A 27338-nucleotide genomic window follows, 5' to 3' on the forward strand; every position below is an offset into this window, starting at 1 on the left:
CCCTGGCTGGGTCATGCCGCATGCCTGCTTCCCCCACGAACCTCTCAGGAATTGGGGAGCACCTTCAGCACTGGGGGAACCACCTCTGCTGGATGTGGGCTCCCAGCCTGGTGGCCACTTTTCACAGCCACCTGGGAGCCAGATTGCTCACCAGCCGGGGATTGGGATGATGCGATGCTCAGAGACGGTCGGGAACTGACTGGAGGTCACACAGCAGTCGGTGGTAGAGCCAGGCTCAAATTCAGGCCCTCAAACCTCAGTTCAGGGCGAGCATGGTGCCCATGGACCATCTCACACCCGCCTCCCCAGGGTACCAGGCTCTCCCCAGAGCAGAGCTCGCAGGGGCCTCGAGGCTGTTCCCGCCCGCGCCTCCCTGATCCGCCGGCAGATGGCGCTGCGGGCCCAGGCAGGACCCGAGGCGGAGGGACACGAGGGGAGGGCGGAAGAGACGTTCCTGCAGTGATGGGCTCTGCCCCCCTCCCCGCAGCCCTCCCGAGCCCAGACAGCAGGTCGTGGGGAGGGGGCCCTGGCATCCCACCGCCCAGGCCCCTGGCACACATGGGGGTGTGACCCCGCTACCCCCTGGGAGGCGGCAGCTGTGGGTAGAGTGTCGGCTCACTCCCACCTCCGAGCCTTTGCACAGGCCCCTCCCCCTCCTGGGCTCCCTCCAGCTCGGGCTCCTGCTGGGAACCCGACAGAAGGCTGCTGTTACTGCCCCAGAGAGGAGGGGGTCTGACCCAGGGCCCAGCAGACCAGCCCCTGCCCTGCTACCCAGACCCTGTCTCTCTGCCCACCTCCCCTCCACCGCAACTCAGTTCCCAGCTGCAGCCAGGTCAGCCCTCTGAGGCTTGGGCAGTGCCTTCCTCCTGGAACGCCCTTGACAAAGATTCTTGGGTTCCAGAACCTTCTCCTGGGCCCATCTGTGCACTTCCTCATAAAATACTGTTCCAGCGAGAACCCCCCCCCCCCCGCGCTGTCCCCTGCCCTCCCCCATGCATCTGATCAGGTTCCTCATCCTCCACCCTCCCCCAGGTGAGGCGTGAGCACCTGGCCTGCCTTCAGTGAGAATCCTGGTTCATCGATTTAGCTAGAATCCCCCTACCTCCCTGCCCCCCCCCATGCATCTGATCAGGTTCCTCATCCTCCACCCTCCCCCAGGTGAGGCGTGAGCACCTGGCCTGCCTTCAGTGAGAATCCTGGTTCATCGATTTAGCTAGAATCCCCCTACCTCCTGATATTTCCTCTTAGTAATTTTCCATCTATTGACCGCTCCTCCGACCCCACCCACACCCCATCCTGCTCCTTGGCCGGAAATCCCCACTGCCCCTGCCGTATTCAGAGCTGAGCCTGGTCTCTCCCCCCTACACCCCCATCACTGTGGTCCCTGCACCTGTAGTGATAACCACCCTTGGATAAGTCTGCCATACCATCTTCAACCAGTGTCAGCCCCGCCCCCCCCACACCCCTGCTCTCCTAAAGAAACTCCTTGCACTTTCCTATTCACCCTTGGAGACCCCCAGCTCAGGTCACCTCCTCTGTGACGCCACCCCTGATTTCTCTGGGCTCCCATAGATTACTGTCGCTGCTGAGGTTGGTTCAACGTGAACTCTGAGCTTGGGACACAGGGTGGTGGTGGAGGCTGGGGTACCTACCGGAGGGGCCAGGCAGACAGACTCTCCCTCCTGGATGGTTCCCGGGAGCACGATGGCTCCATCAGACCACCTGGCATCCTCCCGCGGTGTTTAAGGCCACTGAGCACACTCAGCCCAGCCTCAAGGAGCAGAGCTGCGATTCCAGTCCTGGGCTCTAGGACTTCCTGGCTCAGGGAGTTCCTGCCCCGCTGCGTCTCCTGTGGGGTGGCAGTCAGAGCCCCCGCCTCACAGGCCCACGTGGTCCCTGGGCCCTGGGGTCCTGCCGGTCCACCCAGGCCCACTTGGTTCTGCCCATGCATGCCGTCCTCACCTGCCAGAACCCTCCCTGCCCCCTGCCTGGCCCTGCTCCAGGCAGCCTTTGCCCCTCCCCCAGTCTCCCAGCCTTGGGGATCCCCCGTTGTCCCTTTCTCCCTGCTAGACCCTGTGCCCCACGAGGGTGGAGACCCGGAGTCCCCTCCCTGCCGTGCTCTAGCATGTAGTAGGCACGCACAGAATGCCTGCTGGGTGAAAGCAGCAGATACGCCCCTTTGAAGAGGCTGCCCAGGGAGGGGTCCTGCCTCGTGTCTCTGGGGCCCGTGGAATGGGGGGACAGAGTCAGCAGAGCCCCTGGGCCTCCATGCAGGTGCACTGCCGGGTGGGGGGCGCCTCCTCATCTTCCAGGCTGCCTCCTCCCTCCACGCCAAAGTAAGGGGGAAAAAGGCCAAAGTAAGAGGTTTTCTCCTCCACTTTCTGAAAATGAGATTTTAAAAATAACCAGGAGGCGGTGGCATCGCCAGGAGGGGATTATGTGGGGAGCGGGACTGCGTGGGCCTGCCTGCCCCTCCTCCTCGGTGCACCTCAGCCTGGACCTCCCACTCCGCCCCTCCCTCCCCTGACAGGGGAGGTGGGAGGGAAGCCCACAGCGGGGGAGCTGCTGAGAAGGGAGGTGACCGTGGTGGAGGAGGAAGGAATGCTTGGGTTGGGCCCCCGGGCCCCCACTGGCCTCCCCACTCTCCCTTGGTGCCCCCTCTCTCGGCTCACTGCTCAGCAGCCACCTGGCCTCCTGGGCTGTTTCTTGTTCCTCGGGGTACTGTGCTCCTTGCCGCCACAGGGCCGTTGCACGTGCACGTCCTCTATGGGTGTTCCCCCCGTCACTGCCAACTTCATGGTTCCCTGACAGTCTCCTCCCACATCCTCGTTATGATTGGTGTTTATTTATTGACTTTTACTTCTGTCTCCCGCCGTGAGCCCCTTGAGGTGGGGGCTGAGGAGCAAATGATAGAGGTCTCTCCCACCCCCCCCATCACCTGGGCTCTTCCTATTTCTGTAGTTCAGGGCCAGCCCCTGTGTTTCTTTGTCTGAAGTGCTCTCTGGCTGCTGGTGGAAGATGCCAGGGAATCAACTCTCCTGGGAGCAGCACTTAACTCATGACTGATGGGGTGGGTGGGTGACAAGCCCCTCACCCCTCAGACAGGATGGCCCAATGAGACTGAGCCCCAGTGGCTCCCAGAGGTAACCACTTAGCTGATAACAGCCTTGATCACTGGCCTCCTTCTGTCCCTACCACGTGCGCTGGGATCACTTCCCACATGACCTCCTGTCCTCAAATTATTCCTTAGGGCCTGGAGCTAGGCTGAATAATGACCTCCCAAAGAGATCTATGTTCCAATCCCTGGAACCTGTAATTGTTACCTTATATGGCAAAAAGGGGCTTTGTGGCTGTGATTAAGTTAGGGATCTTCAGATGGGGAGATTATCTGGATTATCTGGGTGGCCCCTTAAAGCAATCACATGCATCCTTATGGAGGGAGGAAGGGGGAGTTTTGACACAGACGGAAGCGGAGGGGGCCACGTGACCACAGAGGCGGGGGTGCCAAGGGATGCTGGCAGCCACCAGAAGCCAGGAGAGGGAAGAGCAGATTCTCCTGGGAGCCCTGGGGGGAGCACGGCCCTTGGCCGCACCCCAGTGATACTGTTCTAAACCACCAAGGGCGTGGCGATTGCCACAGCAGCCCTAGGAAACAATACCATGTGCTTCGGGGGGAGCCCAAACTAACGCACGCTGGGTCTGTCTTAATTATGGTGACAGGCTGGCAGTTGTCCCTCCATATGCTGAGCTCCTGGCCGCCTAGGTGTGGACTACATCCCCCAGCCTCCCTTACAGCCAAGAGCGACCACGTGACTTAATTCTCACCCTGGCATTTGATTTGAGAAGGGAAGGGCACAGTTTCCCCTCACGTTCTGGAAGGAAACTGCTGGCCTGTGACTGCCCCCGCCCCCCACCCCGGTGAGAATGCGATGGGGGCGTCAGTGGATAAGACCACACCCTTGAGGGGCGGAGCCACAGCTCGAAGGAGCCTGGGCCCGGGATGCCCTGGGAGCAGGGCGGCCTCGGCCTGGACGCCTGGACACCTGGACGGCTGGACGGCTGCAGGAGGGAGACCCAGGCTCCACCTTATTGAAGCTGCTGTACTGGGGGCTCTTTGTTAGCTCAGCTGAGCGGCCACCCTCCTACACTGGGGTCGAGCAGCCGCTAACAGGCCTGCCCCGTCCGCAGCGCTCGGTGACCATCTGTAGGATGAGAGGGTCAGTATCGGGTTCTTCTCCCGCATCGGCCCCACCGTATGGATAGCGAGCCAGCACCCGGGCTCGCCGGGCTGAACTGAGCTGGTACGCCGCTTGCCCCCGGGGCCGGTGCTTGGTGGCCCACGTCACTGGAGCGCGGGACCGTGGACAGCACGGCCGGTCCTGTGAGGCACAGGCGTCACTCGCGCACGGCCGCCTGTGAGGCCCGAGGGCTGGCTGCGCCCCTGCCCCCCAGCGCCTTGAGGGCCGGGTCCTCAGCCGCCCGGGCCTGGCTGGGCAGGGACGCGGGAAGTGCTGGCGGGGTGGGCGGCAGCTAGTGCCGCGCAGGGTGTCAGCCCTGTATGGGGGCTGATGGGGCTCCGGGCCGTTGCTTCTCAGGATCCCCGACAGCACTCAGGACCCGGGCCGCCCTGCTGGACGTGGGACCCAGAAGCGGTCCTCGGGGCTCGTGCTCGCGCCGGGGAGCGTCCTGGCCACGCGCCGCGGGCCCACACAGGAGGGTGAACAGGAGGGCACTGTGCCGTTTTGTTAGCGACCGTAGAACATACTCCCGAGGGCTTTCAGAGCAGAGCTGGAGATCGCCCGGCCCCTCGTGGGGCTCTGGGGTTCAGAACAAGCAGGGAGGGATTCCTGGGGCCCGTTAACCTGGGCGGGTCGGTGGGGTGCGGACGGAGGTCTCTGAGTGCCGGGGTGGGCTCCCGACTCCTGAGCAGGGTCAGCTAAGCGGTGGGAGTGTGGGGGAGGGGGCCCTGTGCCTGCTGACCCTCCCCCTCCCAGACCCAGCCCACTTCCAGGTGGGGCTCCTTTAAATGCAGGGTTCTCGCCTCCCCAGACGGCCCCGCCCCCAGTCTCCCGGGCAGCCAGGTAAACAAGCCTGACCCCGGGCTGCTGACATGGCTTCCACCGGTTCCGGGGACCCCAGCCTGGCAGGTCTGTTCCCTCGCGCCGTAGCCACTCCAGGTGAGACGCGTGGTGCGGGGAGGGATGGAGGAGAAGGGGGTGCCCACGGCAGCCAGGGCTCTGAGAAGGGGGGAAAGGCGGCAGTGGCTCTGCCCCCTCTTCCTGGGGGGCGGCTCCTCCAGGGTCGCTGACCGGGGCAGGGCCAGGGTGGGGGCAGAGACCTCATCCCCTGATGGTTCTTCCTGCTGTCCTGCAGCCCTTGGACCCTGAGCTCGGAGGTGGGCCAGGGTCCCCCTCACTCCTCAGGGTCCCCTCCTGTTCATTCTCTGTCCCCCCTCCTCCCCCCTCCCTAAAATCCCAGGGTGCTCAGAGGTGCACACCCACTACGTGCTGGGGAGCGCAGTCATCCAAGCCCACCCAAGGTCATCCTCCTCCACCCCTTGAATTTTGGACTCTGGCCACTGACCCTCTCTCTACCTCTGCTGTCATCACATTGGTGATCTCCTCCTTCTCCTGGCCCTTCAGTCCCCCCACCCAGCCACCTACACCCTGGTCATGTCCTTGGCCTTGTCAGCATCCAGACTGCAGCCGGGTCCTGACCCCGATCTCAGGACCAGGACCCCAGCACTCTGTGGGTGGAACCGCAGTCCACTGTTTCTAGCCTGTTTCCCGCCTCCTCCCGCCGGTCCTGCCCCCCCACCCGGCTCTGCCGTGATCATCACACCCTCACGCACACCCTCCTTCCCTGGGCCCTCTCTCGTTTGATGGTACCGGCCCCACCCCCCGCCCCCCGGCTCTCCGCCTACTCCTCGCCTGCACCCATACAGCTGAGCCGAGCCGGGGATAAACTCAAGCACGCTAACGCTCTCTTTAAATCCCTGACTGCAAGCTGCAGGGGGACCTCCGTGAAGAGCTGCGGGTCCCACTGCGTCCCTCCTACCGTCCAGTCCCTCCTCTCTCCTAGCAGCCACCCTGCACCTCCCTCCACAGCCCCCACCCCTCTCTCCCTCCTCACATTCAGTTGCTGGCCTTGCCCACTCTTTCACAGAGAAAGAAGATTCCCGCAGGTTCCCGGCACCCCGGGTGCACCCAGCCGCACCTGGGCCCTCGGCCCGCTTCCTGCACCACCCACCCATCTCCCAGCCAAGGCCAGCTTTCCGCTTGTCCCAGCCTTGCCTCCTGCCCACGGCCACGACCCCAGCACCTCTCCACCCTCCTCTCCTGCATCCTGACATTTTCTCTCTTCATGAGATCTTTCCCATCGACATAAAAGCACGCGGTTATATATCCTGTCTCCTGACCCTCCTTCCCTTTTAGCTACCGCCCTATTTCCCTGCTCCCCATTTTTAGCAAAACTCCTGGAAAAGGTTATTTATACTTGCTGTCTCCCAGTCTTTCCCTCCCATTTGCTCTGGAACCCACTGGACCCCGTCCCTCAGCTCCAGCACTTTGCTACAGCAGCTCTGGTCGGGGTCAGGGATGACCTCCACGCTGCTGAACCCGAGGTCAGTTCTCCGGTTCCGCCGGACGTGACACATGGGCGGTGCACGGCTCAGGACCTCCCTTCCTCCTCGCTTGGCTCCCGGAACCCCTCGCGCTCCCAGCATCGCTGCCGGCTCTACCTCCTCTCCCTGAACTGGTGAGGGTAGGGCCCAGGCTGACTTCTCAGGCCTCTTCTCTTTCTTCTCACGATCTCATCCAGTTCTGTGGCTTTTTTTTTTTTTTTTTTTTGCGCGGCTTGTGGGATCTTAGTTCCCTGACCAGGGACTGAACCCGGGCCCTCGGCAGTGAGAGCGCAGAGTCCTAACCACTGGACCGCCAGGGGATTCCCTGTGCCTTTCAGTACCATCTCCCCGAGGTCTGTCTCTTCCAGCCTGGAGCCCCATCCGCCTCAACTCCAGACTCGAGCTAACTGTCCTCTGTGCCTCTTCCCCAGCCTGTCTGAAGGTATCCCCTGCTCAAAGTTAGACTCTTGACTCCCCGTACCCAAGCTGCTCCTCTCTCAGTAAATGGGGCTTCCTTCCTTCAGTTGCTCAGGCCAGAAACCTCGGTGTCTTCCCTTTTCTTCACTCCCCCCGCCCCCCGCACCAGCCCCTCCATCAGCAGATCCTGTGGGTCCCACCTTCAAGACACAGTCAGAATCTGAGCACTTCTCTCCGCCACCCTGGCTGGGCCCCCAGCCCCTCTGCCCTGGATCACTGTCCTGGCTGCCTCAAGGCCTCTGTGCTGCTGCCCTTACCCCTCACCTGTCTGCACCACAGCCACCAGACTCACCTGGCTAAGTGCAAGTCAGAGGGTGTCACTCCTCTCCTGTGCCCCGGGGCCCACTCCTCTCCTCTCCTGGAGGCCCATCCACAGTTCCCCTCTTCTCTACAGCTTTTCTCACCTCCAGCCCACAGCAACACCCCATAGCCCCTCCCGACAGCCCACCCACCTGCTGGTACTGAGTGTGAGGCCAGGCCAGTGCTTTGGACACCAGGGCAGTGCTGTGCCTCCAGTTGCTCACCCTGGAGGTCTTCAGGGAGGAGGTGTCCTGGTGGACAGGGCAGGCTGCCTGGGATGGGGGCACCGCCATTCTGCCCGTCAGAATCTGAGGCTCCTGCAAGGCTGCCTTGGATCTGTCCAAGGTGCTGAGTGCTATGGGCCCCAGGCCGGCCCCTCTGGCCTCACACCCTGCTCAGAGCCAGTCCACCACCTCTCCCACCTGTGTCTGCGGCTCTGGGAGCAGATGCTTTGGTGTTGCCTGCGGGACTGAGCCACGAAAGCACTTTCCAGTGACAAAGAGGTTCGTCGTGGCCTCATCTGCGAGGGCGGCAGATCAGGCTTGATTGTTTCCGTTTTTCAGAAGGGGAAACTGAGGCTCAAGGAAGTTAAAAGACTAGTCCAGGCTCTCCCAGGTGGAAGGTAGGACCTCTGACCCAGGTCTGCCGGCTCCTGGCCCTGGCGCGGGAGAAGCTGAGTGTGTGTTGTGCGCAGCTATGGTGGAGCCTGGCACACAGTAGGTGCCCCAGGGTACTTGTGTGAATGGAGGAGAATCACTGTCCAGAGGCTCCTGAGCCAGGTGGGTGTGGCACAGTGGAGCGTGATCACATCACGCAGCTGGGGTTGCGAGTCAGTTCAGTGTGTGTCTTCTCTGGGTCTGCATCCTCACCAGTAAAACGGCCTGAGTACTGTCACCCCCTCGCTGGGGTGCTGGGAGGAGGACCTGAGAATTCATGGTCAGAGGTTCATTCATCGCCTCCTCCAAGGCCCCCCAGTCCTGCCTGTCCCCGGGGAGCTGCCCGGTCTGTCCTGTGTCCCCTGAGGCTTGTCTATACCCAGAGAGGGCCCACGGCTGCTTCGTTCAGTTCAGTAGCCCCAGAGCTAAGGCTTTGCTGAAGGGAGGAAGGAAGGAAGGAAAGGTCTCCTGAACGAGGGGCCCAGAGCTGGCTCAGCAGCCCAGACAAGGTGTGGGCGTGGAACAGCAGCTTGGGCTGCTGCCTGGGGCCATGGATGGGCCTCAAGGGTGGAGGGACCCCAAACCAGGGCACAGTGCTGTGTCTATACACACGTGATTCTCTGAGAGCGGACCCCGAGATTTCACCAGACCCCCGCAGCCTGGGAATCCTCGTGTGAGTCACAGAGATCAGAGATGTCCCCATTTCTCTTGGGACGTGCTCCTGGGGTGGGGGTGGGTGCTGTCCAACAGGCATAGACCAGCGCAGCTTCCAACCTGACCCCTCTCCCGGGTGAAGCTGCTCTGCCCCCTGCGTCCCAGGGTCGCTGCACCCAGGCAGGGCTCCTCCCCACCTCCATCGACAAGGCCCTGCATTGGCCCCTCGATGTCCTCCCTGCTGAGTGCTCATCCTGTCCTTGTCCTACTTCATCCTGGATCTGCCCCGACCTCCAGCTGGGCCGCCATGGTCCATCCTCTGCAGGGGCCCAGGATCAACTTTCAACCAAGAGCCACCAGGTCACCCCTGCCGCAGTCCACTGTCTGGGGATGAACCCATGTCCACAGCAGGCCCTGTGTGGTCCCGCCAAACTATCCAGACCCCTCTCCTTCTGGAACTTTCCGCCCAGATAGTATTTAGTAGCCATACTCTACACCCTTAGGGCCTTTCTGCCCCTCCTAGCTCCTTGGTGCTGTCCCTGGGGATGGCCTCCCCCGCCCGTCTCAGCCTCCACGTGGCCTCTCTTGGTCTTCGCGGTTCAGCCAGGTGGCGGGTTCTCCCTTCTCCTCTTTCCTCGCCACCCCGACAGTTTCAGGTGGTCGCGCATCCCGGCCGCTCCTTGACCCCTTCCCGCAGGTCCCGCCGCGACCCTGGAGCCCCCGTTCCTGGACATCTACTGCGGGGATGCAAAGCTCTGGGAGGCGCACTTCCGCGGCATCGGGCGCGCCTACTGCGCGCTGGGCAAGGAGGACGACTTCGCCATCCGCGTGCTCACGGAGGACTTCACGCTGCCTTTTCCTTTCGCCTGGCCCCCGGGGCCCGACCCGGCCCGCGGGCCGCGCTTCTACGACCCGCGCGACCGCACGGGCTTCGACTTCCTGCTGCGGGGCCCGGCCGCGCCGCCCCCCGCGCTGCTGCGGCCCCTGCACAACACGGCGCAGGCGGCGGCGCGCAGGCGGCGCCTGGAGCAGCTGGCGCGGAGCTACGTGCACGCGGCTGCCGGCCCCCGGCCCGGCCCCGCGCTGCCCCTGCCCGCGCCCACCGGCGGCAGCGCCTTCCCGGGGCCCGGGGGGCCTGAGGCCGCCTCCCCCGGCGGGGGCGCCCCCAGGCTGGGTTAGCGCGTCCCGAGAAAATGAATAAAGAGTGTGCCTCTGCTTCTCCCGCCCCGAGGCTCTTTGCCGGACGCACCCGCACGGGGCATCTGGTGCCAGCTAGAACCCCGGGGCCGCCCCGGGGGGGCCAGACAGCGTCAGCGGTGGTGCGGGAGGTCCACTTGGTCCCAAAGGGATAATGAGTGAAGGGGGGTAAGTGGGAAAGGGCGCGGGGGCGGGCTGGCCAGGCCAGGGGTGGATGTGGGAGGGGAGGGACCCGGGATAGCGGGGGTGGTGGCCCTCTGGGGCCCGGCCACTCCCCTGTGGCGGGCATCGGCGCTCCCATCCTGCAGGTCAGGACCCCAGGTCCCAGCTCCTCCGGGATGCAGCTGGGATTTGGTTCCCGTGTGTCTGATTCCAAGTGCAGCAGGCTTCCTGTTCGCCATGACGGGCATCAGGATCTGGGGTGGGCGGTAGGTGGAGAGGCAGAGGGGAGGGGACACCAGGAGCTGGCGCACAGGGTGGGTGGGGGAGGGGATGTGACAGGGAAAGGGGTGCCGGGGTGGGAGCGCCACAGGCACAGTCCCCAGACTGCTGCTGTCCTGCTGGCCATCCGTGCTGGCTCTGTGGAGAAGGGTGTGCCTCCTGCCCCCACCCCCACCTTGTGGGGCTGAGAGAAGTGGCTGGGCCCGAACGGCCATCAGTGAGCTGGCTTCCATCCTGGGTGCATCTCCCTCTGTAGGTGACAAGCCCTGGCAGGAGCCTGTCTACTGTGGGAGGCCAGCGGCCAGGCAGAGCCACTGCGTGCAGGACCCCAGTGGTTTCCTCCCCTGACCTGTAGACCAAAGGCCCAGGTTTCCTCTTGTTGGGGGTTTGGATTCCAGGTGTGCAGGCGAGGTGGGGCGGGCCGGGAGGACGCATTCTCACTCCAGTACAGATGGAATCAGAGCTCTTCTTCCTTTCTTCTAATCCAGGAGTTATTTATAGCTTTCTGGTCGTGGGCAGGAATGGTTTCTCCAAAGTCTTGCTTGGTTTGCAGGAGAACCAGTGACAGGAAATGCTTAGCTCTGGAGGAGAGGGGCTCAGGCTCTCCAAGAGGGGTCCTCAGCTTCCCTCTCCTCTGCAGGGCCCGGTAAGAACACCAGCCCTGCTGCAGATTCCTCTTGTGGACTCGTCTCTCCAATTTTATAGAGACGCGCGATGGTTACACTGTAATCCTTACGCATGTGAATCCCGATGGGGTCCTCAGCTTCCCTCTCCTCTGCAGGTGGCCCCGTAAGAACCCCAGCCCTGCTGCAGATTCCTCTTGTGGACTCGTCTCTCCAATTTTATAGAGACGCGCGATGGTTACACTGTAATCCTTACGCATGTGAATCCCGATGGGGTAACAGCAATTACAACAGTAGAGATCGTATATCCTATGTTGTGTATTAATTGTTTGGGTTTTGCCCCAGAAGCAGTCCCTAAACGTAGATTTGCGTGCAGTGGTTTATTTGGGAGGTGACACTTGGAAACACAGGTAGGGGACGGAGGAAGTGAGACAGAGAAGGGAAAGAAGTCCATAAAGGGCGTGTCGTACAGCTAGTTAGGCCTGTGGGCGACTGGAGGTCCCTCTGGAGACCCCGGGAGACAGCGTGGGGCATGCCTCACTGCCATCCCACCCCGGGGACGGGGAAGCCAGTGTTTTGTTTTTTTTTTTTAATTTATTTTTGGCTGCGTTGGGTCTTCGTTGCTGTGTGTGGGCTTTTTCTAATTGTGACGAGCGGGGGCTACTCTTCGTTGTGGTGCGTGGGCTCCTCATTGCGGTGGCTTCTCGTTGCAGAGCACAGGCTCTAGGCGCGGGCTTCAGCAGTTGTGGTGCCCGGGCTCGGTAGTTGTGGCGCACGGGCTTAGTTGCTCCGCGGCATGTGGGATCTTCCTGGACCAGGGCTCGAACCCGTGTCCCCTGCCCCCCCAGCCCCTCTGCCCTGGATCACTGTCCTGGCTGCCTCAAGGCCTCTGTGCTGCTGCCCTTACCCCTCACCTGTCTGCACCACAGCCACCAGACTCACCTGGCTAAGTGCAAGTCAGAGGGTGTCACTCCTCTCCTGTGCCCCGGGGCCCACTCCTCTCCTCTCCTGGAGGCCCATCCACAGTTCCCCTCTTCTCTACAGCTTTTCTCACCTCCAGCCCACAGCAACACCCCATAGCCCCTCCCGACAGCCCACCCACCTGCTGGTACTGAGTGTGAGGCCAGGCCAGTGCTTTGGACACCAGGGCAGTGCTGTGCCTCCAGTTGCTCACCCTGGAGGTCTTCAGGGAGGAGGTGTCCTGGTGGACAGGGCAGCCTGCCTGGGATGGGGGCACCGCCATTCTGCCCGTCAGAATCTGAGGCTCCTGCAAGGCTGCCTTGGATCTGTCCAAGGTGCTGAGTGCTATGGGCCCCAGGCCGGCCCCTCTGGCCTCACACCCTGCTCAGAGCCAGTCCACCACCTCTCCCACCTGTGTCTGCGGCTCTGGGAGCAGATGCTTTGGTGTTGCCTGCGGGACTGAGCCACGAAAGCACTTTCCAGTGACAAAGAGGTTCGTCGTGGCCTCATCTGCGAGGGCGGCAGATCAGGCTTGATTGTTTCCGTTTTTCAGAAGGGGAAACTGAGGCTCAAGGAAGTTAAAAGACTAGTCCAGGCTCTCCCAGGTGGAAGGTAGGACCTCTGACCCAGGTCTGCCGGCTCCTGGCCCTGGCGCGGGAGAAGCTGAGTGTGTGTTGTGCGCAGCTATGGTGGAGCCTGGCACACAGTAGGTGCCCCAGGGTACTTGTGTGAATGGAGGAGAATCACTGTCCAGAGGCTCCTGAGCCAGGTGGGTGTGGCACAGTGGAGCGTGATCACATCACGCAGCTGGGGTTGTGAGTCAGTTCAGTGTGTGTCTTCTCTGGGTCTGCATCCTCACCAGTAAAACGGCCTGAGTACTGTCACCCCCTCGCTGGGGTGCTGGGAGGAGGACCTGAGAATTCATGGTCAGAGGTTCATTCATCGCCTCCTCCAAGGCCCCCCAGTCCTGCCTGTCCCCGGGGAGCTGCCCGGTCTGTCCTGTGTCCCCTGAGGCTTGTCTATACCCAGAGAGGGCCCACGGCTGCTTCGTTCAGTTCAGTAGCCCCAGAGCTAAGGCTTTGCTGAAGGGAGGAAGGAAGGAAGGAAAGGTCTCCTGAACGAGGGGCCCAGAGCTGGCTCAGCAGCCCAGACAAGGTGTGGGCGTGGAACAGCAGCTTGGGCTGCTGCCTGGGGCCATGGATGGGCCTCAAGGGTGGAGGGACCCCAAACCAGGGCACAGTGCTGTGTCTATACACACGTGATTCTCTGAGAGCGGACCCCGAGATTTCACCAGACCCCCGCAGCCTGGGAATCCTCGTGTGAGTCACAGAGATCAGAGATGTCCCCATTTCTCTTGGGACGTGCTCCTGGGGTGGGGGTGGGTGCTGTCCAACAGGCATAGACCAGCGCAGCTTCCAACCTGACCCCTCTCCCGGGTGAAGCTGCTCTGCCCCCTGCGTCCCAGGGTCGCTGCACCCAGGCAGGGCTCCTCCCCACCTCCATCGACAAGGCCCTGCATTGGCCCCTCGATGTCCTCCCTGCTGAGTGCTCATCCTGTCCTTGTCCTACTTCATCCTGGATCTGCCCCGACCTCCAGCTGGGCCGCCATGGTCCATCCTCTGCAGGGGCCCAGGATCAACTTTCAACCAAGAGCCACCAGGTCACCCCTGCCGCAGTCCACTGTCTGGGGATGAACCCATGTCCACAGCAGGCCCTGTGTGGTCCCGCCAAACTATCCAGACCCCTCTCCTTCTGGAACTTTCCGCCCAGATAGTATTTAGTAGCCATACTCTACACCCTTAGGGCCTTTCTGCCCCTCCTAGCTCCTTGGTGCTGTCCCTGGGGATGGCCTCCCCCGCCCGTCTCAGCCTCCACGTGGCCTCTCTTGGTCTTCGCGGTTCAGCCAGGTGGCGGGTTCTCCCTTCTCCTCTTTCCTCGCCACCCCGACAGTTTCAGGTGGTCGCGCATCCCGGCCGCTCCTTGACCCCTTCCCGCAGGTCCCGCCGCGACCCTGGAGCCCCCGTTCCTGGACATCTACTGCGGGGATGCAAAGCTCTGGGAGGCGCACTTCCGCGGCATCGGGCGCGCCTACTGCGCGCTGGGCAAGGAGGACGACTTCGCCATCCGCGTGCTCACGGAGGACTTCACGCTGCCTTTTCCTTTCGCCTGGCCCCCGGGGCCCGACCCGGCCCGCGGGCCGCGCTTCTACGACCCGCGCGACCGCACGGGCTTCGACTTCCTGCTGCGGGGCCCGGCCGCGCCGCCCCCCGCGCTGCTGCGGCCCCTGCACAACACGGCGCAGGCGGCGGCGCGCAGGCGGCGCCTGGAGCAGCTGGCGCGGAGCTACGTGCACGCGGCTGCCGGCCCCCGGCCCGGCCCCGCGCTGCCCCTGCCCGCGCCCACCGGCGGCAGCGCCTTCCCGGGGCCCGGGGGGCCTGAGGCCGCCTCCCCCGGCGGGGGCGCCCCCAGGCTGGGTTAGCGCGTCCCGAGAAAATGAATAAAGAGTGTGCCTCTGCTTCTCCCGCCCCGAGGCTCTTTGCCGGACGCACCCGCACGGGGCATCTGGTGCCAGCTAGAACCCCGGGGCCGCCCCGGGGGGGCCAGACAGCGTCAGCGGTGGTGCGGGAGGTCCACTTGGTCCCAAAGGGATAATGAGTGAAGGGGGGTAAGTGGGAAAGGCCGCGGGGGCGGGCTGGCCAGGCCAGGGGTGGATGTGGGAGGGGAGGGACCCGGGATAGCGGGGGTGGTGGCCCTCTGGGGCCCGGCCACTCCCCTGTGGCGGGCATCGGCGCTCCCATCCTGCAGGTCAGGACCCCAGGTCCCAGCTCCTCCGGGATGCAGCTGGGATTTGGTTCCCGTGTGTCTGATTCCAAGTGCAGCAGGCTTCCTGTTCTCCATGACGGGCATCAGGATCTGGGGTGGGCGGTAGGTGGAGAGGCAGAGGGGAGGGGACACCAGGAGCTGGCGCACAGGGTGGGTGGGGGAGGGGATGTGACAGGGAAAGGGGTGCCGGGGTGGGAGCGCCACAGGCACAGTCCCCAGACTGCTGCTGTCCTGCTGGCCATCCGTGCTGGCTCTGTGGAGAAGGGTGTGCCTCCTGCCCCCCCAACCCTTGTGGGGCTGAGAGAAGTGGCTGGGCCCGAACGGCCATCAGTGAGCTGGCTTCCATCCTGGGTGCATCTCCCTCTGTAGGTGACAAGCCCTGGCAGGAGCCTGTCTACTGTGGGAGGCCAGCGGCCAGGCAGAGCCACTGCGTGCAGGACCCCAGTGGTTTCCTCCCCTGACCTGTAGACCAAAGGCCCAGGTTTCCTCTTGTTGGGGGTTTGGATTCCAGGTGTGCAGGCGAGGTGGGGCGGGCCGGGAGGACGCATTCTCACTCCAGTACAGATGGAATCAGAGCTCTTCTTCCTTTCTTCTAATCCAGGAGTTATTTATAGCTTTCTGGTCGTGGGCAGGAATGGTTTCTCCAAAGTCTTGCTTGGTTTGCAGGAGAACCAGTGACAGGAAATGCTTAGCTCTGGAGGAGAGGGGCTCAGGCTCTCCAAGAGGGGTCCTCAGCTTCCCTCTCCTCTGCAGGTGGCCCCGTAAGAACCCCAGCCCTGCTGCAGATTCCTCTTGTGGACTCGTCTCTCCAATTTTATAGAGACGCGCGATGGTTACACTGTAATCCTTACGCATGTGAATCCCGATGGGGTAACAGCAATTACAACAGTAGAGATCGTATATCCTATGTTGTGTATTAATTGTTTGGGTTTTGCCCCAGAAGCAGTCCCTAAACGTAGATTTGCGTGCAGTGGTTTATTTGGGAGGTGACACTTGGAAACACAGGTAGGGGACGGAGGAAGTGAGACAGAGAAGGGAAAGAAGTCCATAAAGGGCGTGTCGTACAGCTAGTTAGGCCTGTGGGCGACTGGAGGTCCCTCTGGAGACCCCGGGAGACAGCGTGGGGCATGCCTCACTGCCATCCCACCCCGGGGACGGGGAAGCCAGTGTTTTGTTTTTTTTTTTTAATTTATTTTTGGCTGCGTTGGGTCTTCGTTGCTGTGTGTGGGCTTTTTCTAATTGTGACGAGCGGGGGCTACTCTTCGTTGTGGTGCGTGGGCTCCTCATTGCGGTGGCTTCTCGTTGCAGAGCACAGGCTCTAGGCGCGGGCTTCAGCAGTTGTGGTGCCCGGGCTCGGTAGTTGTGGCGCACGGGCTTAGTTGCTCCGCGGCATGTGGGATCTTCCTGGACCAGGGCTCGAACCCGTGTCCCCTGCCCTGTGGCGGGCATCGGCGCTCCCATCCTGCAGGTCAGGACCCCAGGTCCCAGCTCCTCCGGGATGCAGCTGGGATTTGGTTCCCGTGTGTCTGATTCCAAGTGCAGCAGGCTTCCTGTTCTCCATGACGGGCATCAGGATCTGGGGTGGGCGGTAGGTGGAGAGGCAGAGGGGAGGGGACACCAGGAGCTGGCGCACAGGGTGGGTGGGGGAGGGGATGTGACAGGGAAAGGGGTGCCGGGGTGGGAGCGCCACAGGCACAGTCCCCAGACTGCTGCTGTCCTGCTGGCCATCCGTGCTGGCTCTGTGGAGAAGGGTGTGCCTCCTGCCCCCCCAACCCTTGTGGGGCTGAGAGAAGTGGCTGGGCCCGAACGGCCATCAGTGAGCTGGCTTCCATCCTGGGTGCATCTCCCTCTGTAGGTGACAAGCCCTGGCAGGAGCCTGTCTACTGTGGGAGGCCAGCGGCCAGGCAGAGCCACTGCGTGCAGGACCCCAGTGGTTTCCTCCCCTGACCTGTAGACCAAAGGCCCAGGTTTCCTCTTGTTGGGGGTTTGGATTCCAGGTGTGCAGGCGAGGTGGGGCGGGCCGGGAGGACGCATTCTCACTCGAGTACAGATGGAATCAGAGCTCTTCTTCCTTTCTTCTAATCCAGGAGTTATTTATAGCTTTCTGGTCGTGGGCAGGAATGGTTTCTCCAAAGTCTTGCTTGGTTTGCAGGAGAACCAGTGACAGGAAATGCTTAGCTCTGGAGGAGAGGGGCTCAGGCTCTCCAAGAGGGGTCCTCAGCTTCCCTCTCCTCTGCAGGTGGCCCCGTAAGAACCCCAGCCCTGCTGCAGATTCCTCTTGTGGACTCGTCTCTCCAATTTTATAGAGACGCGCGATGGTTACACTGTAATCCTTACGCATGTGAATCCCGATGGGGTAACAGCAATTACAACAGTAGAGATCGTATATCCTATGTTGTGTATTAATTGTTTGGGTTTTGCCCCAGAAGCAGTCCCTAAACGTAGATTTGCGTGCAGTGGTTTATTTGGGAGGTGACACTTGGAAACACAGGTAGGGGACGGAGGAAGTGAGACAGAGAAGGGAAAGAAGTCCATAAAGGGCGTGTCGTACAGCTAGTTAGGCCTGTGGGCGACTGGAGGTCCCTCTGGAGACCCCGGGAGACAGCGTGGGGCATGCCTCACTGCCATCCCACCCCGGGGACGGGGAAGCCAGTGTTTTTTTTTTTTTTTTTTAATTTATTTTTGGCTGCGTTGGGTCTTCGTTGCTGTGCGTGGGCTTTTTCTAATTGTGACGAGCGGGGGCTACTCTTCGTTGTGGTGCGTGGGCTCCTCATTGCGGTGGCTTCTCGTTGCAGAGCACAGGCTCTAGGCGCGGGCTTCAGCAGTTGTGGTGCCCGGGCTCGGTAGTTGTGGCGCACGGGCTTAGTTGCTCCGCGGCATGTGGGATCTTCCTGGACCAGGGCTCGAACCCGTGTCCCCTGCATTGGCAGGTGGATTTGTAACCACGGTGACACCAGGGAAGCCCCGGGAAGCCAGTGTTTAATCACTACCTCCATTGTCCTGTGGGGACCAAGCATGTACCTCGCCCGAAAGCAGCAGAAATGGGGAGTAACCATTTAGAAACTTTTACAACAAGTTGTCAGAGTAGTTTTATGACTGTAAAGTGTAATAATAAGAATTTGGGGTTTATATTTAGTATATTCTTTAAGTAGAAATTTTTCTAGAAATGTAGTTTATGAAAGTATTGGTCTGTGACAGATTGGAAATAAAAAAAGACGGTCCTTTATCACCACTAGTTTGAGAAGCACTGACCTAGGGGAGAAAGACCCCAAATAAGTAACCTATTAAAGAAGCAAATGTGATTTTAAAACAAAAGCAAAACAGCAGTAAGTACTATGAAGAAAATGAATAAGGACAACCCCATTTCAAACAGGGTGGTCATGAGGGCCTCTCGGAGGAGGTGGTGCTTGAGGTTGGGAGAGTGAGAAGCCAGTCATGTGAACTTTGGGGGAGGGTGCTCCAGGCAGAGGGGACAGCCTGCGCAAAGGCTGGGCAATAAAAAAAGCTTCAAGGGTCACAGGACTGGACAGGGGCTGTGAGGCCAGAGCGCGGTGAGCAAGAAGGGAGGCTCACTGTTCGGTGAACGGCCTCCCCCTTATGGGGGCACAAGGCTCTAGAATCCCAAAGCCCTTTCACATTCACTGCATCATTTCATCTTCCCCGTAGTTCCGTGAGGTCAGTGGATGGAAGAGGACCCTGGGGCCTAGAGAGGGGAAGGGACGTGTCCAAGACTATAAGCCAGCATGGTATTAGAACTCCACGTTATAGCCACAGAAGGCCTGGCTTCAATAGGCTTAGACCACAAAAATTTCAAAAATGGTTCATGTAACTGGAAGGTCCAGAAATAAATTGAGCTTCAAGTAAGGTTTGATCCAGGGGCTCAAGGTTTGATCTAGCCCTCGGACTAGCTACCTCAATGGCGGCAGCATGGCTGATGCACCTCCTGCCTTTTCAGTCTCCCTGGCCGCTGAGAAGGAGAGAGGCCACTGGTTTCCCAGAGTTCTCATGGAAGAATGAACCTGCCTCAAGCCCCAAGAAGCCACCCTGAATGGCCTGTTGGTCCAGTAAGGTCATGTGCCCACTTCTGAACCAGAGAGTACCCTGTATTGATTGGCCTAGGCATGTGTTTCCTGAACCAATCCCTGTGACCGGAGGGTGGGATTACCTTGACTGGATTCTAAGAACAAGGCCAGGAACACTATGGTGGACCAGCTTGAGGCGGACGGAAGGGATGGTGGGGAGATGACCGCCGTGTCCATCACAGCCAGGAGATGTGAGCCCTGGGATTTGGCCCCAGGCCTGACTTTTTCTGCCAAATCACGCATTTTCTCTTCCAATTAAATATGCTGTTCCCAGGGAGAAACTTGGTCAGAAATGGCCACAGCAGGTCCTCTGCTGTTTCATGTGAAGCAGGTTCATCATATAATTTGTCTGCTGGCCACCCCACTCAGTGCCGGGTCCAGTGCTAGGGCAGAGTATTTGGAGAGGGAAGACTTCCTGCATCAAGAAGCCCCTGGGTTGGGGGTTGGGAGACATCAGGACATCTGCTCGTTGCCCCTTAGACGCGTGTCTGGGCAGTCCCTTCAGGGACACAGGGTCTCTTGCTGCCCTCCACCACAGGGAGAGCTGTGGAGCCCTCACCTTGCCCTTTTTGCTCTGGCTGCTGGGATGCTCAAAGCACATCTGTGCCCCGCCGCTCTAACCTTCCTCAGGCATGATCTCCCAGGCAGCGTGCCTCTCCCTCTGGCTTCACTGTCTTATCCTGGGCTGGCTTTCAAGTCTTAGGCTGAGGGGTTAGAATTTTAAGAATGATGCTTCCAATTATTTTTGGAAATTGGAGGGAAACACTTTCTTTTGAAAGTTGCAGACCCCGGATCTGGGTGGCAACCTTTCACCCACACCGTCCTCCCATTGACTTGCCAGAAGGTTCTGCCGTCTTCTCAGAACCACGCCTGGTGGTCTGCACTGACTATTGTGGCTGTTGTGTCAGGGGCCGACTGCTGTGAGGTTGGGCCCTGGTACTCCCTGGGGTGGGCAGCGGCTGCAGTCCGGGCTCCGGGGGACGACGGACCTCTGCTAGGATACTGGGTCCTCCACCCACCGGCCTGGCAGCCTTTGGTCATCACTAATCTGGGGCTTCAGTGGTAGGTAGGAGCACACTCACGGTGCCTCCGGGCGGGTTGCTGGGGGGTGGGGGTGGGCGATCTCGTTGGTCTGGCCCCTGGGTCGGCCTGGCACACGGTGAGAGCCCACAGAGAGGCAGCTGATTCCACCGGGATCGTCCACTCTGCCAGCGGCTAGCACTTGTTCCCTTGTCTTTCACCCAGGGTGGCCGCCCCTCCTCTGTGCAGGGCCCTGTTTCTCCACCCTGGAGCCCAGAACACACCTCCTCTCCACGCCCCCCGCTCAGGGCACCGGCAGCCTCGCCAGGTCGTTCGCAGCACCGCTGGCGCAGCAACGCGTGCGGCAGGGATGTGACCTGTCCGCGTGCACGCGGAACCTCCGCTCCTAGAGCCCGCTGGGCAGCAGTGGGGGCTCTGAATGTGCGAATGTGACCCGGGGCTGTAGCCTTGCAGAGCAGAGGGGCTGGGCATCTTGGGGGTCCTCAGGAGGAGGGCAGGACTCAGGGTAGAGGGGGGGTTCCCTCTACCTCCCAGCCACCGTGCTGTTCCCAGGGAGACAGGAGGCTTCACGGCCTTCCGGCCTTCCGTATCCAAAGGAGGCGGCTCCCTTTGATCCCTGGGCTGCTGGGAACAGGGGTCAGCCCCCCCCCCCCCTACCCCCGCGCCTCTGCTCCGGTTTCCTGGGAACAGACTCTGAGGAACAGTGAGGTCGTTTAATTAATTAATTGCAATTACAATCTTCAGAGGAAGCCGGGAGTTGAAAGTCGTTCCTAATTACTGTGTTATGATGTCAGCGGGCTCCCCAATTTGATCGTGTTAGAACTTCCGATGGAGGATTAATTGAGTTGCTGCGAGGACCACTTTGTGTCCCTCCCCCTTACATGCAGTCCGTGTTCAGCCTGGAATGACAGTGAGGGTGGAGGCCGGTGGCAGCCGCGCCTATGAAGAGCTCAAGGCCAAGGTCGGGGCCTCTCCCTCGGCTGCAGCTGCGCCTATGAAGAGCTCAAGGCCGAGGCCAGGGCGTCCCCCCGGGCTCTGGCTCTGGAGTAGGGCTTTGGGACCAGGGCCAGAGCGGCTCCTTGAGGCCACTAGTGTACTTAGCCAGATGTCTCCTGTCCTGCCTCTGGCACGTCCCCGGGTGGCGGCTGCTCTGCCAGGCCCCTGCGGTTGGGTGGGGTCGGTGACCAGTGCTGGCCGGCGAGTCGCGGTAACCATGCCATCTGTCCCTTCTGGGCCAGGGCGCTTCCTGCCGGGGCGAGACCCCTGGAGTCCTCTTTCCCTCTGCCATGTGACCGGTGGCACTGGGGACGGCGCCTCCTCCGCCACCCTGAGTCCCGGAAGCGCCTGCAGCGTGAGTGAGAAGTAGCCCATTGTTGCCCCAGCCCCTGAGATTTGGGGGGTTGTTTCCTCCTGCAGCGTACGCTAGCCTCCCCCGGCTGACCCAGGCGGGAGCAGCTGTAGAGCGTTCAGGCTCAGTGCAACATGCGACGGGGCTGGGGGGGCCGTGTTCAGAATTAGTAAAATTGCAGGAGGGCGACAGCAGGGCCTTAAAGCAGGCTCATCCTGCCCCGAGGCACCCTCTACTTCTTTCCAGGGCGTCACCGAGCACTTGACGGGCTCTCTGCTCTGGGACCTGGCAGGGAGCGGGCCAGGAGCCCCAGCCCTGCGGGGAGGGTGGCGCAGGCCCACAGGAATGCTGCCATCCAGGGGTGCTGAGAGGCTCGAGGGGCATCGGGCAGGCAGGCGGGGGATGGAGGCCATCAGAGAAGGGAGGTTTGATCAGAGCCCCCAGGGAAGGGGTGGGGAGGCAGACTGGGGGAGGGGAGCCCAGGTGGGCGGAAATGGAGGGTGCCGGCTTCTCCTGTGGGGTCAGGACCTGATGAACGGGACTTTGGCTTGTCCCATGGGTGGGTTTGGAGCAGAGAAATGACACCATCTCATTGATGCTTTAAAAGATGCACTCATAAGGAGGGGTGGTGATTTTGCCCCCAAGGGGGAAAACCTGGTTCTTGGCGGGGGGGGGGCGGTGAAGAAATTTTACTCTTTATGCTTGAAGCACAAATATGCATACAGTACATGCAGAGGTGCACAGTTCATCTGTGGTATGAAAATTTCATGGGGGGCAAATCAGGAAAACATGTCTAAAAAGAGTCCTTAGGTGTTGGGGGGAGATAACGAAAGAAAGGCTGAGAAACACCGGTCTAGAAAGATCACTTTGCTGCCATGGGTTGAAATAGGTTCGGGGGCGGGCTCCATGGAGGAGGGGAGAGCTAGAGTCTGTTGCAATAATCCAGCTGAGCCACTCATCTCCCCAGCGGAATGGGGGTGGCGCCAGTGGGGTTTCCTGAAGGTTTATGTGAACAGAGAGGGAGAGAAGTCAGGTAGGCCCAAGGTTTGGGCTGGAGCAGCGGGAAGGGTGGAGTTTCCGTCCCCTGGGATGGGGAGGCTGTGGAGAAGGCCGTCTGGGGGGCCTGGGGGACCCCGAGGCGGCGGCAGCCTCAGCACGGTGGAGGCCTGCAGGCAGATGGGCCTGCGGGACACAGGCTCAGCACGGAAGGAGGACCTGTCTGGCGCTGGCAGAGATGCTCGAACGGCCCAGGAGGGGTGCGCTTGGAGCCCCTCGGCTTGGCGGGCCCTCAGGCTTCTCATCTGTGAAATGGGAGCGCTGACACTCGCCCCCGAGGCTGGTTGTTTTCTGTGGGGTGGGGACTGTCACCAGCAGGAGCTGCTGAGGCCCATTGGAGGCCCCAGTTCTGGGCTGTTGCCGGGGCGATGAGTGTTCCCATGGCCTTTAATGACTGAATGCTAACGAGCCCTGAAATTAAATTAAGAAGAGGAGCTGATGGCCCAGGCGTCCCTTCTCTCCCACCACCATAGAGTTAGCGGGAATCCTGGGGATGGGGCTGGGGGGTCGGGGGGGCAGAGAGGGGGTGTGGTAGGGCAGGTTTCCCCCTGGAGGGTGCGGGCTGGAGGTTTACAGGGTATCCTGGCATTCACGGATCTGCTGGGCTCCTGTGGGCCCCAGAGCATCCTAGCCCCAGACCAGGCCGGTCCCATCGTCCCCCACTTTCCCAGTGGGGGAGACTAAGCTATGCCACCATGGCCGGGCAGGGTGACCAGCAGGTTTCCGGTTCCAGAGTCCACGCTTCCTGTGATGGCCCTGAGCCCTGGCCAAGCTCCCTGACCTCTCCCATCCCTGGTCTCCTCATCTGTGGGACTGAGTGAGGGGTGCACGGTGCGTGCTAATCGGAGGAGAGGACGCAGGTGTCCGCGCTCAGCCTGGCCCCAGCCGCAGGACCGCCGGCATCTCCCCTAGCCATCGAGGTCTTGTGACGGGCGAGTGTCCCTGGGGTGGGCCTCAGTCCTCTGACCCCCACCCTGTCATCAGTCACCGGCCACACTGGCCTCAGCCGGTTCCCAGGCCCAGAGTGCTGGAAAAATTCCCCAGGAGCTCCCTCCCTCTTGTTCAACTCGAGTTTGTTCCAAATGCGAGAGTATGCGATCTTCGCCCACCCCCTCCAGACGTACATTAATCACAGCTAATTGCTAGCGGGAGTCGTTTATGTCAAGAGCCATTATTCCTGGGAGTAAAGAGAAAAGAGGCTGCCTTTCAGGAAGCCTGGCGTTGCCCGTCGCCAGGGGAGGAACCATGCCAGACCCTGAAGGGGTCCCCGGCCTGGCCTGCCCGGCCCACTCCCCGCGGCTCCAAACTGCGTGACAAACGGGGGGCCTCTGGCCTCTGCTGAGTATTCAGGGAAACAAGCACCTCCACCATGCTCACGCGGTTTTCTGAAGCTGTTGTGGGTTTCCTTGAAACTGAGGAGAGTTTTTTCTTTTTTTCTTCTTTTGGCAGCAACAGCTGGGAATAAGTTGACACTTTCTAAAAACTGCCACTTCTTGCTTGGGAAGGGAGCAGGAGGGGGGGCCCCCGCTCGCCGAGCCCCCAAGCCAGCCCCAAGCTTGCACACCAGGACGGGTCTGTCCCAGGCTCGCTGCTGGGAGGTCAGGCTGGGCGGGGTGTCGGGGAGGGAAGGGGTGGGCTCGCCTCCCAGGGCCCAGAGGACGCTCGGAGGGCTTTCCGCGGCTCACGCGTTGAACGTTGTTTCTGTGTTTTCCTCTTTATCGGGTCTGAAATCCGTTTATTAGCTGGAATATTTGGTCGGTGTTTTCTTACAATCGGGGAACAGTCTGACGTCTGTTAATCCTTCCTGAGGCCACAGCTGCGAAGACTGGGGCGTGAGAACAGGTGTGCGGAGCCCCGAGCGCGAGTGTGCATATGAGGGTCTGTGCACGTGGGTGGGTGTGCAGATGTGAGCCCGTGTGCGTGCTCGTGTGTATGCGTGTGCACATGCGTCTGTGTGTGTGTGCAGGCGTGTGCGTGTGTGTGTGTCTGTGGTCACAAATAACACAAAGGCCTTCACGGTTCCTGAAGCCCCGGCCCCCTCGCCCCTCTCTGTCCCCCCAGCTCTCTGAGCTCTGTGATTTTAGGCCCATTTTACTGATGAGGACGCTGAGTCTGAGAGGGCTTAGGGACTCTCCTGAGGCCCCCAAGCTGAGAACCAGCCCAGCTGGGACATGTGTCCACAAGGCCCCCTCGAAGGCGCAGAAGCCGCTGCTCGGAGGGGCTGGGGGTGGGGGTGGGGGGGGCAGGACACAGCGTTCTGCAGCCCCTCCTGCCTACTTCCGCCTCTCCCTTCCCTCCTGGCTGGTCTCTGCCCTCTCACCAGCCCCACCCTGCCCAGTGGGGCCCGGCCCCGTCCTCCCTTTAAGCCTTCTCGTGGCTACCGCACCACTCCCGCACCTCCGCCCCCTGCGCCAGCACCACATCTGTCTTCCCACCTCCGGGTCTGTGCTCCCGGGCGAGCACCTCTTAGCCCACAAAAGCTCAAAGGTGAGGTGCAGGTGCTGTCCCCCTGGGCCCCGTGTGCCCATGGCCCCGGGGAGTCAGTGACTCTTCCCTCACCCCCACGCCACCACCAGGCGCCCGGGTGCCTCCCTGCTCTCCGCTGTCCACCTCTCTGGCACAGGTAGTCTCCTGGTCACGCCCACCTACTTTGCACACCTCCTCCAGGAAGCCTTCGTGGACGCTCCCACACCCCGGCTTGGGATCCCCCGGGGTTCTCCCCCGGACTGTTGTCACTCTGAGTGATCCTCTCTGCTGTGTGCCATCTGCTCCTGGCAGGGCTGAGTCTTGCGTGTCTGCGTGCGTGGGGCCAAAGCAAATGCTCTGTGGTCCCCTACGTTGGTGAGGTGACCCGTGGACTAGAACCTTGGCTAGAGTTGGAGCCCCACCTCCAGCCCTCAGTGCCGATTCCTGCCCCGTGTCACCGGGGGGATGGCAGGTAGGTCCTGCGCTGTGGCTGATGCTGCACCGTGGGTCCGGGCTTCCTCTGCTTCGGTGTTGAGAAGATCCTGAAGCGAGTTCTCAGCCCAGCCAGACATGCGCCCTGATTGATTGGTGATGTCCGTCGCGGGCGTGGGCGGGGAGGTGGCCGCCTGCATCCTGCTGAGGCCAGCCAGCTCTTGACCTTCCCTCCTACTGCAGACCACCTGAGGGCAGGGTCCTGAGGCCAGGGTTCGGGCTCTCTCGTGTCTGTGAGTCTGTCCTGGCGCAGGGATCTTGCCCGGTGGCTGAAGGAGGCCAGAGGAGTGGGGTGGAAGCCGGTAGAGGAGGAACAGCTGAGGCTGAGCCCCAAGGGTGAGGAGGGCGGGAGAATCGCACCTGCTCCTGCCTGGGGCTGGGTTTAGCCTGGGTCCCGCTCCTCACGCTGAGGCACCGGGGCAGGGGCAGCACTGCGTGGGCCCTGCACTCTCAGCTCTCCTGGCACCAGTGCCCCAGCCGTTCTGGAGCCGGAGAGTCAGCAGATAGGGTGGCAGCACAAAACCTCCTGTCCCACGCGCCCAGCAGAGCCCCGCCAGGCACGGCCCAGACCCCAGAGCCCAGACCCTGAGGGCCATTCGGGAGGCCCGACGGCCCCTCCCCGTCGTGGGGCGCCCGGTGTGGGACAGCCCATGAGGGAGTGGACTCAGGCCCCAGGCGACGGTGCCCCTTTCTGAATGACCAGCAGCCCGACGACGACAGCCCAGCTTCCCCCACCTCCGTCCTCCCCACGCCCCCTTGTCCATGGACTGGTGAGGCGGCCCAGCTCCTTCCTCACCACCTGCCTCCTGGAGAGAGCCCGGGCCTCCGAGTCGGAAAGACTCAGGCTCACACTCAGGCGTGTCCCTTATTAGCTGCGCCATGTGGGTGACGGTCTCCCGGCCTCTGAGGCCCTGTAACATGGGGGTGCTCTGGGACCAAGCGAGGCGAGGAGGGTGAGATTGCAGACTGAGACCCCAGAGAGGTCGGGGAGCTGGGTGGGAAAACTGATCCTGCCGCCCTGCTGGGAGTCTCCAGGTCTCCAGGCATGCGGGGCCACCTTCTTAGCACTTCTGAGTCTCAGTGAAGGACCAGATGGTGTTTTGAGCATTTTAATAAGAGCTATTTGCAGTGTTGTCGCCATAAAAAAAAATCCCTGCTTAATGAGCAAATGCATGGCAGTAGCGAGTTAAAGGCGCTTGGATGTTTTAAATATTATGTACGTCGTGTTCGTGTTAACAAACCTGATTTTTAATTACACCTTCCCCTGCTGCCTGGCTGGGCTGAGTGTAGGGGAAGGGAGAAAAAAAATCAGGCAAAACAAGCGTGGTTTGCCATCAGAAGCGACAGCCAGGCTCTCTGGCTCTCCCCTTCGCAGACACGGCACTGACGGTACACAGACACCGGAGCCTGCCAGGGGTGCTGGGGCGGCTCTGCCCTTGCTGACTTCCACTTCTCAGTCTCGGGCTGAGCCCTGATCCTGGTCACATGCTGAGCCCTGATCTTGGTCAGAGAGTGAGTGCTGATCCCTGGCTAAATACTGAAGCTGAATCCTGGCCATATACTGAGCCCTGATCCCTGACCACAGGCTGAGCCCTGATCGCAGTCACACACTGAACTCTGACCGTGACCTGAGCCCCGATCCTGGGCACTAATTGAGCCTTGACCCTGGTCACGGTCTGAGCCCCGATCCGAGCCATGGATGGAACACTGAGCCCGTTCACAGACTGAGCCCTTAGACACGTACCAGCGACCTCACTCCCTTTGCTGGTGGAAACAGGAAGTCCCTTAAGGCTTCAGGAAGTCCCCTCCTTCTCCGTCTCCCTCCCCCACTGTGTCCTCAGTGCTGTGAAGCGGGGGTCCTCGTTCCCTTTTCGAAGATCTTGCCTCCTGGGGTCCATGAATCCCAACCTGAGCCCATTACCTCCTCACCTACGCCTGCCCCAAACCTCTCTCCTCCTGGGCCACCCCCCTGGCCGGGCTGGGAATCCAGGCCCTGGCTGCGCGGCGCCTTCTGTCCTCACGGGTCCCCGAGCCCCTGAAGGAGGGACAGCAGCTTACGTCTAGTTGTATCCCTGGCGCTGGCCCTGAGCCTGGGAGGCA

The 27338-nt window shown here is 61.4% G+C and overlaps 1 protein-coding gene and 1 pseudogene across 1 annotated transcript; both read left to right on the top strand.

Moving 5' to 3' along the window:
• Positions 1-5110: 5110 nt before the first annotated feature.
• On the top strand, positions 5111-9910 carry C15H8orf90 (chromosome 15 C8orf90 homolog). The gene is given in 3 exon segments (XM_055091322.1): positions 5111-5189; positions 9407-9753; positions 9755-9910. Coding segments are annotated over 3 exon segments (582 nt in total).
• Positions 9911-10305: 395 nt separating this feature from the next.
• Positions 10306-25025, top strand: LOC129392854 (uncharacterized protein C8orf90-like; annotated as a pseudogene).
• The last annotated feature ends 2313 nt before the right edge of the window (positions 25026-27338 follow it).

Source organism: Physeter macrocephalus, chromosome 15 (assembly GCF_002837175.3).
Source record: "Physeter macrocephalus isolate SW-GA chromosome 15, ASM283717v5, whole genome shotgun sequence".
NCBI lineage: Eukaryota > Metazoa > Chordata > Mammalia > Artiodactyla > Physeteridae > Physeter > Physeter macrocephalus.